The sequence below is a fragment of the Barbus barbus genome (genome assembly GCF_936440315.1).
Source record: "Barbus barbus genome assembly, chromosome: 19".
In the NCBI taxonomy this organism is placed as follows: domain Eukaryota; kingdom Metazoa; phylum Chordata; class Actinopteri; order Cypriniformes; family Cyprinidae; genus Barbus; species Barbus barbus.
The window spans coordinates 6,371,738-6,384,655 of record NC_136747.1 but is presented as its reverse complement, the minus strand read 5'-3'; the positions used below and the strand labels follow the sequence as shown (position 1 = coordinate 6,384,655).

The following is a 12,918-nucleotide window of genomic DNA, read 5'->3' as shown; positions in this document are numbered from 1 at the left end:
ATAATTATCATCCTTAGTGTGAACAGCCCTTTAATCACTATTATTTTGAATGCTGGTATACTGAATTGTTAGGTGAATTGTAGATCATAAGAGAAATTAACGAGTAACTAGGCCTAGTCATTAGATAAATTGCTGCAGCACGGATCACTGCCAATGAGGTCTTTGAAACCATTGCATGGGGACTTGTGATGAATGCATGCATAAACGCTGTGGCTGCTTTAATGAGGCCCTGACCTCTGCACACAAAGAATTCATCAACTACATTACCAGCCATGCTTTAAACACTGACACCCGAGGCAGGCAAAAACATTTGCCTCTACAGCAAAGACTTTGAATTTAATGTCACTGAAAACTTTTTCTTAGAGGAATTAATGTAGTGTGTTAACACACATTGGCCATAGGCGTACTACAACGACACCACTTGCCATGTGCCATACCGAGGCATATCTGGCCCCTTAAAATGCACAACACACAGTTTGGTGTGTTTTTAGTAAACCACCTGATTTCATGGCACTTCCAGCTCGAGCATAAAGCACCCATTGTTCTCCAGCTACGCAAAGAGAAACAAGCCCAAGACTTTGATTAGGGTCAAGAATATGACCATGGGGAATTCGTAAACAAGGTAAATACACACAGATCTCAACATCACACTGGTTTTCGCCCAAATAACTTCATCACAGCCTTCTCAAACAGATCCTCTGCTTCATTTGTGGTTATCCAAGTTGCCAAATCTGGTCTAATAACCTGTGGCATAATGACATCATCCGGATCCTACCAAACAAAATCTGCTTTGCATGATAGATAAGCATCAGAGGTTTTTTTACTTAATTTGGCATAATATTTCTTATAAATATGATTTATTCATATGTAAATAAACTATATGATAAATGTTACTGATACATATTACTTACAAACATAAAAACAGTTATTATGTATATGCAATATTTTATCAGAAATGTTTATTGACTTAATTTGGCATACTATTTCTAATAAATATTTATAATTTACAAATTATAAACAAATAAATGTGCATACATACACACAAGCAAATACACAAAAGTAATATTTAATCAGAAATTTTTATTAACTTGATAAATATTGCTGACATATAAAATAGTCATACACAAGTAGTGCTGTCAAATGATTAATCGCATCCAAAAAGTTTTTTGTTTACATAATATATGTGTGTGTGTACTGTGCATATTTAATATGTATATATAAATGCACACAATACAGTATATATTTAGAAAATATTTACACGTATTTATATTCATTCATGTAATTTATATTATATATAAATATAATTTAATATTTCTCTTAAATGTATCCGTGCACGTGTGTGTATTTATATATGCATAATAAATATACTCCGTAGACATATATATTTTGTAAACAACAACTTTTATTTTGGATGCGATTAATCATTTGACAGCACTATACACAAATAATATTTTATCAAATGTTTATTAAAATATTTCTGTTAAATAGCCTATTACTTATAAACAAAACTAATAAAAACGTATAAAATAAATAAACATGAATAATATTTTATCAGAAATTATGCCAAATTAATTCAGTAAACATGTTGCTATTATATATTATGCGTTGGATTCATTTTTTTAATGGCTAACATGCATGAACAAGTACACTTCTGTTAAAATCCAGTCTGATTTACATATACTACATAATTAAATAATTGTATTTAATCAGGAGCGATGTCTATTTTGTGCCAAGATCAGGTTTTTTCAGTCACTTTCAAAAACACTGTGATACACTATGACAAATATCTCTGGTCATCCGCTGGTGCTGTGTGTCTCGCTTGCTTTCAGATCAAAACCAGACCACGTTGGTAGACACTGAAGATAAGCCGCTTCCATGCTGGATTTACATCAAAAGCTGATCCCCTATTTCACCACCAGCAGAATGATGAACATAGACCTAAATCATGGAGATCTTCATTGCTGTGGGGTTTTGACACCCTACAACACCCATTTCTTTCTCTCACATCTCTAATATTGGCTCAGACTGATACGCCAAAGTGGATGCTGAATCAACATTTACAGCAGACACAGGTCAACACCACAGTTCTAAGATTAACCAACAGCTGTGGGAGGTTTCCAGCTAACTTACCATCCCAGAAACCAGTTTACTCGTTCTCACTATTACTACAAATACTATCTTGGGTGAGTTAGGGACAATCCTTACACCAAATCACCCTTTGAACTTTAAGGCTGGATGACTTAAGACGGGCATTTACTCACATTTGAATCCTCGTTTTCATCAAAACACACTCGATTTCCACAGAACTGTACTTGTTCATGCAAGTTAACATTTACAGGAAATAATCCAAGCACAGAATGTAACAGCAACATGCTTACCAGTCTCAACACTAGCACAATAATTTTATTCTCTGATTGATTATGTAGTCTATAATTATCCAGTAATATTAGGCGTGTGATCTGCTACTAAATAAACCACTAAGTTAAGACATTAACAATGGGTCTAAAAACGTCTTACCCGTGTATAACGCAGATGAAAGGTTTAATGGCAGTGATAAAGTTAGGTAAATGTTTAATTTGAACAGACTTCCTGATCACGGAGGTGTGAATATAAACTGAATCAACAGAAACAAACGGACAATGCGCGAGCTGGCTGCATGCCTACGGTAACCTTAGGTCCACCACAGGCCTTTTAAAGCGATTTTACTACCCTACACGACAGCTAGCGGGCGTACAACAACAGATAGGCGGTTATTTGTTGTAAGTGGACGAATGTGAGATTTGTTTTCGCAAAATAAAAGCGTAAATGTCCGCGTTCACGTCCTCCAGCGCGAGCGAATGTGAAAGCGAACACACGACCCTTAGCCAACAAGTCAAACTAGCCTTTTATATCGCGAAATACACCAGCGACTCACCTTTCAAGTCATCCACGTAAAAGCATTTCATTCCAGGTGACAAATAAAGGCGGAAAACCCCGAGTGTGGTGTAGGAAGAAGGCTTCTAGGGAGTTGTTTTGTCGAGCCGTGCTCCGCTCGCTCTCTGACTCACTGGCATCCGTCTGCTCTCGTCTCGCATATCAGTTCAAACCCAAATCTCGCGAGAGTCCGCGAGCATTCCTCAAGCTCAAGTATTTCAGTAAAGACGTAAATCAGATCTGTCTCAGTCCCAGACTCCAGATATTTGTTTGTACAATGTTTTAATACAACGTGTTTATTCACTAGTTATTTTTTACACAACAGTAGCCTACTAATCTGACAAAAATATCTCCTTTTATAAAATTCACTTAAATATGACAGTTGTACAACTTTTGCTTTTCTTATAATATTGTAAGCTTTAATAATATTTTATATTATTATTGTTGCATTTGTTTTTGTATTAAGAATTGGTCTTCCCCATATTTCCGCACGATTTATTTATTTATTTATTAATCGCAAAAGTTGTTGTCATGCTTATTTCAGAAAAGACTAATTAAATAAAACTAGCTGTTTGTGAATTTTTTTTCTTTAAATGTTTTTGGACCTATTTATTTTCACGGTATATCTTACCTTTTTTTTTTTTACCTGATATACTTTGAAATTCCTTAGTATATGGTAATAATTCTTAACCATAGAATAAAATATTAATAATATTGGATGCAGTGGTTGAGATTGATTACAATATATTAAATTACTACATACCATATTTAATAATTAATCACAAAAAGTGTCTATATAAAAAGTGAACAAATTATATGTATATATATAATTTTGAATATTATTTTTAATCTCGTTTTCATATAAGCATAAGTGAAATTCTTGTGCTTTTGTAAAATAAAGCTTCTAAAGTGTAAAGTCTGTTTCTTAAAGTACCATGGTATCACCATCATTGTACCACACACAGTCATTTTTTTGTCTTCTTTTTTTTTTTTTTTGTAGGTTAAGTTATTTATATTATGAAATAAATGGTTTCATGCTGTGTCCGATAATATTACATGTCGGGAAACCCTGGTAATTTGGACCATTGTGGTCAAACCTTACACAGTTAAACAGCAAAAGCTCTTAAAGACTTATTTCCATATGGAGCAATTCAGCTGCTGCTTGATGGTGTCCAAACCAGAACTCTAATTATAGAGAGTTTCAGCACAAAAGCTTCTTCATATGAAGTCAGTCAGAGCCAACAAAAATATTCCCTTTTGTGGGATACCAGCAAATGATGACAGGGCACATGGTTCAGTGTTTTCTGAATAAAATAACCTCTTGTGACAAATATAAACTGCCATTTGTATGCATTGCAGTAATGTTCTCCATGCACATGACAAAAGCAATTTTCCAGATCTCAAAACAAAGCAGGAACCCAGCGTCCTCCAGCTGTGTGTTACGTCACAGAAGGAATGATGTTTGGAGAATCTCATGGCACACGTCCAGTTACTCATGCAAACAACAGCGCCTCACAAAACAATCACAGGACATTTACATCTGAGTGCTGGATGCATCAGAGCTCGTGTGCATATGTATGTGCTCTGCGACACAGTCCTTATTTATTCTAATGAGAAGGAGAGTGTGGAAACCTTTATATAGCTGTTAAAGAGACTGGTAGAAACAACTACAAATAGGCCAAAACATCAAGATTTCAATATTTGTGTAAGGACAATCTCAGTTTTGCCAAAAAAAAAAAAATTTTTTGGCATTTTGACAAATATCTCTTATGAAACAAAAATATATACTGGAAAATATAATGTAATATATTAAACAATACATATGGGAAGCTAGTGCTTTTATTATCTTTGTCATTATGCAATATGTGCAAGACCATGGCTATATTGATACATTTAAAAATATATGAACGCAACAAAGAACACATATTTATAAACTTTTATCTCACTTTATTAGTTATACATTTCATATATGAAAGTTTGTGATGCCATTTAAGAAAAAAGCAAATATTAAAACCAAAAAAAAAAATTCCTCAAGATTGTGTACATGATTTTTTACGATATAAATATAGCAAATATATATATGGTACATCAAATATATTTATACACACCCACAGTATCATATTTTTTTTTTTTTATCACATATACGTATACGTATATGTATTAGGGAGTGTATTATTCAATGTAAAATTACATACATTACAATATGGAAGTAAATATATTGTCACATTTTTCAATATGAAACACAGTATTACTTAATATAAGGTAGGCTAATATAGTAACACAATATATAATTCTGCAGATTTTCAATATACATTAAATCATTTATTATATTGATCATTCATTTATGAAACAAAAACAACAAAAAAACATTTTCATTGCGTAAGGGAACAGAACGGAAAATAAACCTCATCCGTTAAATCAGTGGATGGCAGAAGGGACACATTCTTCAACACAATCAGGATTGTCAGCTGAATCTATCTGGGACTCAACAAGATGAAGAAAAGCCCTGGATGAATGATAAATGATTTACATGGATCACTCCCAACTCATTTTCTTCAGTCTGAGAGTGGAAGCAGAGAGATTCTTGTATTTCTGAAAGGTTTGTTTTGCTGTGTTAGGGGACAAAGGTAATGGATAAAATGAACTGATGACCTGATCTGACAGACAGAGGTAACATGAATGTATAAGTACTCTAGAGCAGATGTTATTTCTCCTCAGGGACTGCAGTAAGGAACCCTACAGCATGTCAACTCTTCAATTCTGCTCAAACTTGTAAAAGTGAGGCGTTTCAGCATGATGTTATGTAACTCATCGGGCAAGCAAAGACTTATCACTGCAGTCTGTACACGATAATCATCTCTTCTCTTTAAACAGCTCGCTTAAAGTGTGTTTTGGGTGAAGGATGTTTTAGAAATTAATCAAATTGTAAAATTACAAGTTTTTTTGTATTTGCTTAATCTCCAAAATTCCCACTAGCACTAAAAAATTTAATTAAAACCCATGTATTATGTCAAAGCTATCATATAAATCAATAAGAACGTGTCCTCCTGAATAACCGCCTAAAGTCTTAAACAACAACAAATCAGTGAAAATTCTGAGTGTGTTTCACCAAAAATAAATAAACAAATAAGTGTTTATTTAGTATAAACCATTTAAGATATTCCCCCTGTTTCACAGACAAGGCTTAAACCTAGTCCCAGACTAAAGTGTAAGTCTGAGCTGTTTCAACTGAAAGAAACTTGCACTGACTGATCTTAAAACATGTCAGTGCCTTTGTTTTGTCTTAAGATGCACCCCAGTAATGTTTTATTCTAAGGCATGTTAATAAAAATTACTTAAATTTCCTAATTGAACTATGGCCTAATCCTGGCCTAGTCTAAACCCTGTCTGTGAAACCGGACCATTGTCTTCAGATGTTTTATTCATTTATTTATAATCCTCATAAATCTAAGTTATGATTACCACAGATTCTCATTACTGTAATATAATCTTTTACTGTATTACAGTAAAAAAACAGTAGCACTTCATTTTAAGGTGTCCTTGTTACACTTACATGTACTTACTATTATAATAACAATAAATTCTGCATAATTACATGCAAGCAACCCTAAACCAAACCCTAATCATATAGTAAGTACATGTACCCCTGGTTTCACAGACAAGGCTTAAACCTAGTCCTAGAATAAATGTAAGTCTGAGCTGTTTCAACTGAAATCTTTCAACTTGAACTGACTGATCTTAAAATATATCAGTGCCTTGGTTTTGTCTCAAGATGCACACCAGTAATGTTTTTTTTTTTTAAGCATGCTTATAAAAATGACTTCAATGTCCTAATTGAACTATGGCCTAATCCTGGTTTAGTCTAAGCCCTGTCTGTGAAACCGGGCCTTAGTTAATTAATATTACTTAAATGTAGTTACACTGTAACAAGTACACCTTAAAATAAAGTGTAAGCAAAAATACCACAATATAATGATTAAAAAAATTTGTTAAATCAGAAAAAATTGAAAGCTGTAAAATAAATACGATTAATTCAATTAATATATATATATATATATTTTTTTTTTTATTACAGTAATGAGAATGAGAATTAATAATGAGAGTTTAAGACAGAAAAATTCTCGCTAATTTTCATTAATTGTACTAAAAATAGGCTTCAGTTTCTTTAAGCTAAATGGGTAACACTTTACAGTAAGGTCTATTAGTTAACGTTAATTTATGCATTAACCAACAATGAGCATATTAGTTACTGTGTTAATTAATCTTTGTTAACGTTAATTAATAAAAACACAACTGTTTATTGTGTTCATGTTAGCCCAGGTCCATTAATTAATATTAACAGATACATCTTTGAATTTTATTAATGTATTAGTAAATGTTCAAATTAATATGAACTGAGATGAATAAATGCTTTTTCATTGTTAGTTCATGTTAACTAATGTAGTTAACTACAAATGTAACCTTATTGTAAAGTATTACAGCAAATTGTAATTTTTATTTATATATATATATTTTGATGTGAGGGGAGAAGGAACTCAAATGTTGAATGTTCTTTAGATTGATGTTTATGTGCAGCTATATACGGTTGTACACTCTGTTTAAGGATCTGCATGATTGGCTGAGAGTATCTGTAACAGCAGGGTCATAATGGGCATGTTCATTCATGTATACCAGCTAAACCGCATGACCATCTCTCAGTCTCGTCCTGTGCATAGCAACTGCAGTCAATGGAGATGGGAGAGAAGCGTGCCGTGATCCTTCACCCGTACAAGCTCTCCCTCCCCTCACAAGAACTCAAGCTGTTTTTCAGCTCCACGCACACCTGAGACAGAGGCTTCCCAGAACCAATTCAACTTCTGTCAACTTCAGCAGAGTACAGTCTTTTTTCATTCAAGCCCACTCTTGTGAAAAATAAGTCCACTTAAGTATACTTTTAACAAGACTATTAAGGAAATAACATAAAAGAATAAGCTAAATGTAATGTTTTCAGACACTTAACTGCATTTTAAATTATTACAGTTCAAATTTATATTAAATTCAATTAGTTAAACTTAATGCTTAAGTAGGACTTAAGTACGTCTTTATATGTGATTTCATAAATCTATTGAAATATTGTTAAAGCGTAACTGCTGAATGTACTGACAAGCATTTATGATAAACTAAAATATATGTTAATGTCATTTCTACTGGTGAAGTTGCATTTTAGTATATTTAAAATATATTAACATTAAATGTAAAATCAAAAAACTCATTGCAGTTAAAATTAGTACTTTACACGCTTATTAAAAGTGTACTTAAGTATGTTAAGAAACATAGTAATAAAAGTTAACTCACTTTAAGTAGGCCTACACTTAAGTGGCCTTTTATCTCCAAGTACTGTTTTTTTTATATATGCACTTTATAAACTTTTAAGATCTAGAATACACTATAAGTGCACCTACAATACAATTAAGCACACTTTTTCATTTCCTAGGTATTTGTCTGGGTTTAGCACTGTACTACATCATTAGTACTGTAAAAACAGGCTGTAGGCATAAATTTTGCTCGATGCTTCTAGGGATGTACAGTGCATTCAGTGCTCAGATTATATCAGTGTTTCCTGGGGAACAAACCCGTGACCTTTGTGCCGCTCGCACCACACTCCAGCAGCTGAGATACTAGAACATTCAGATGCCCGAGGCGTTTCACAGAACAGCTGTTGAGACAACATGTTATGCTCACCTGGCTGGGAGGGAAATCAGTGAGTGATTGTAATGGCTGGCCCTGGGAGAGTCGTTAAGGGCGCAAGCACTCAAGCGTGAGCAAGGAGTTTTGGCCAGGTAGATACAGACATGCGCCACTGGGTTCAGATTTACAGAGACAAACCAGTGACTGAATGCAACTACTAAGCAAACACCAGAACACCTTTACAACCCTCAGAATCCAAACCTTAAAGGGATAGTTCACCCAAAAATGAAAATTCTGTCATTAATTACTCACCCTCATGTCGTTCCAAACCCGTTCATCTTCAAAACACAAATTAAGATATTTTTGATTAAATCTGAGCGCTTTCTTGCCCTGCATAGGGTACTACCATGTTCAAGGCATGCATTGTGATACTCTCCATAATGACGCCAGGCTGCTGTGGAGGTGAACTGTTGAATAAAGTTGTTATTTTTGTTCTCTTTGCATACAAAAAGTATTCTCGTAGCTTCATAAAATTACGCTTGAACCACTGATGTCACATGGACTATTTTAACAATATCCTTACTACCTTTCTGGGCCTTGAACGTGGTAGTATCCTTGCTGTCAATGATGAACGAAGGTCTTACGGATTTGGAGCGACATGAGGGTGAGTAATTAATGACTGAATTTTAATTTCTGGGTGAACTATCCCTTTAAAACTAAAGCTCTATCATATTTGCAGTGTTAATTTTGTAATAATTATATTATATTCGAGGAAAGTTACTTTAAAAAGTAATGCATTACAATATTGCGTTACTCCATAAAAAAGTAACTGATTGCGTTACTTAGTTACTGTTTATGGAAAGTAATGCATTATGTTACTTTTTGCTTATTTGTATTTTAATAACAAAAAACCCCAAAATGATATTTTTGGCAACTGTAAAGTCCCTTTCACACCAAAAGTGACATGAATAAGCCTCAGTCTGAAGGAAGTGCCTCTTCACCGCAATCCTGATTTCTCTCAACACTGGGACAGGAGAGCTGTCAGTGAATACATGGGAAAGCAAAGTAACTTGTGTTACTTATTTGAAAAAGTAGCTCAGATATTTTTGTTGTAAATTTAAAAAGTAATGCGTTACTTTACTAGTTACTTGAAAAAAGTTATCTCATTATGTAACTCACTTTAATGCGTTACCCCAACACTGTTTATTAATATTTTGAATTCGTTTTTTTTTATATTTTTCATTTTAATTTTAGTTTATGTTTTAGTCTTTGTTGTGCGCTTTCATCATTTATTTAATTAGATTTTTTTGCATTTTTATTTAGGTCGGTGTAATTTTCGTGCTTAAGTTTACACATATGCATTTCAGTTGAATTAATGAATTTTGGAGTTCATTTTATTGTTAAAAAAACACAATATTTGGGGAAAAAAAATGCCATTCTATTAGCCATTCTCTTTCAAAACATATTTTGTTCAAACCTTGCTATGTTCAAACTGATTTAAGACCAGTGCTGGGCAGATTACTTATAGTTCATTACTGATATCAGGAAAATATAGTAGTAAAGTAATCTGTTGGATTACACACATTACCAAATGTATTCAGACTTTTGATAACTTTTAGATTACTATCGACCAAACTAATAAGAAAATATATTCCGTTCTTTATCAATATCACGAAGTGTATTAAACATGACATTATACCACGAAAAGCTAATAATTAAATCATAAAATGTCAATTTAAACAAATTTAACTACTTAGCTTGGCTAATTAAACAAAACAATAAACAACCATTCATCTTAAATTCAGTCGCTGCCTTAAATGTTTAAGTATAATATAAAAAAGATGAAATTTCTCAATTTATTTGATGCATTAATGTAAAAAATCTATGTAATCCAGATTACATGTAATCAGTCACTACCCAGCACTGTTTAAGACTACCAGGGTTGAATATCAGCAGCTGTCCTCTCCAGCAAATATTATTGCTATGTGCCAGGAACAATATATTTAAGTGGAAAATTGATTATTAGTTTTCCCATAAAGACTGGAACTATTGATCGTAAAGGGATAGTTCACCCAAAAATGAATATATGGTCATCATTTACTCATCGTTCCAAATGCGCATGACCTACTTTTAAATTTTTTGGTATTCAGTGACTTCCATTAGATGGACAGAAAGCACTGAGACCTTTCTCAAAATATCTTCTTTTATGTTTCGCAGAAGAAAGTCATACAGTTTTGGAACAACCACCTGAGGGTCAGTAAATTATTATTATTTGAACTAAAAGCACTCCTGCTGAAGGTAAAGCACCACATAACGATCTCGAGCTGTTTCAGCAGCAATCAATCCATCCAAACCCTGTAATTTCACAGTCTAGACTACTAGACACCAGCACTGAGTTTTGTAAGGTAAGTATTTGTCATCGCTCGTACACCTGTGAGGATCGCAGCCCACATCAATGTATCCTGACACAATGAGTTATGCAAAGAGAAGAACCCCTAAGATCAATGACAGACAGGCCATTAAATGTCCCAGCTGAGAGAAACTCTTTATCTGCGTCAGTGTTTGTTACTCGCATCAATAAATCAACAGACATCAGCTATCCTCTCAGTAGAGTACTAGTGCACTGCATAGTACACACTGTTGAGCTCCTATTGTAAATAAAACATTATAGAACAGCTAACATTTCAAATAGTAATAGTTCAGTAATCATTTTGAATATAGAAACCTGATTTAGCATTTTATATCCAATTTTGTATAAAGGTTATGTCATTGGACAATCCAAATAATCATGTGGGTATCACTTGGTGTGAGACAGACATGTGAAGTCCCTGTCTTTGAAAGTGGAAACAATAACTTTTTTGAGTGGAAGCATGACATGCCAGGTCTGAATACCAGTAGAAAGCGTTCACATAACACTCTCGACACACTGAAGGTTTCAAAACGTGCTCATTTTGAAACAGGTCACATCTAACAAAGTGAATCCTGATAAAGCATCGAAGCTTGCCCAACAGAGACTGAGGTTGAGTAAATGTGCTGTTCACAGGAGACTGGAGAACATATTGATCTTGTTTTGTAATTGTAGCATATTTTCAATAAGGTCGCATATGTTGACATTAGTTAACTACATATAGACAACGAAACCTAAAATTAAAAAATACTTTTAAAGCATTTATTAATCTTAATGTTCATTTCAGCACTGACTAATATATTGCTACAATTCAAAAGTTGTATCTGTTCATATTAAATGGACCTGAACTAACAATGAATAGTTATATTTTCCTTAACTAAAATGAACAAAGATGAATAAATACTATAACAAATGTAATGCTAGTTGGTTAATGTTAGGTAATGCATTAACAAATGGGACCTTATGTGTTCCCTAATTACTCCATGTAGGAGAGACTGCAATTAAATTCATCAAAGTAGATGCAAAAACGTATTAAATGTGATTTAAAATTAACACTACACACCATAACACTACATAATGTGGTTAGTTGCTATGCATTTGTAAAAAAATAAAAAAATAAATATATATATATATAGGGATCATTCCTCAATTGGGGTGGCACATTTGTAAAAATGCTTGTTTGTTTTTTTTCTAATAAAATATATTGCTATGCATTTAAAATTAGTTTGACATTGCTATATCCATTAAAATGAAAGCTTAAGAACATTTAGATTTTTTAATAATTTCAATCAAACACTGGTGACACAGCCACTTATGTCTGTCATTTTGAAGCAACACCACAGACTTTATACCGCAAGTTACTATAGGCTCTGTGGTGTTACCAGAAAAGACAGCAACACCACGGACAAATCGGCCTAAATCCAGACTTTTCTCAAATGGAGGCTGCCATCATGATGATTTCAAGATCAGGGGACATCTTGGAAATATTAATATGTATTTATCCAAATTTTGATTAAAATCTGCAAGTTATCAACATAACACCACAGACACTAATAAAGTGTGGCACATGAAATTGTCAGAAATGTATCTAAATGAATAAGAATGTATCAACCAGCACCTGCAGTGATCTTTACACACAGGAAGTAATCCAAATAGATTTCCCCCGTTTCTTAAAGGGGCAAAATCCACTGAGGTAACACCACAGACATGAATTTGGGGGACACAACTTTTTTCTTAAATATAACAAAATATGTATTTTTTAAAACAACTTAATAAAATTGTATGTGGTTTATCTATATTCACATTATAACCACTTTGTGTTTAAAATGTTATATTGTTGCAATTACATTCCATGATACGTCTCTAAGGTATGGAGGGAACATCCATATTTTGTTACAAATGCAATCTCTCAAACTCAAATATGTATTTTA

General features: G+C 33.3%; 1 protein-coding gene across 2 annotated transcripts in view; it reads right to left on the bottom strand.

The window, feature by feature from the left end:
* The window catches only part of rnf19a (ring finger protein 19A, RBR E3 ubiquitin protein ligase), a 35,796-nt gene extending 32,708 nt beyond the window's left edge, over positions 1 to 3,088 (bottom strand). Inside the window, exon 1 of one of the 2 annotated variants that reach the window (XM_079442126.1) lies at positions 2,915 to 3,088. In XM_079442126.1, the coding sequence (XP_079298252.1) occupies positions 2,915 to 2,945 (31 nt within the window). In that variant the 5' untranslated portion in view covers positions 2,946 to 3,088. The remainder of the gene's footprint in view (positions 1 to 2,914) is intronic. The other variant, XM_079442125.1, reaches the window with a different exon arrangement.
* Positions 3,089 to 12,918: the final 9,830 nt, after the last annotated feature.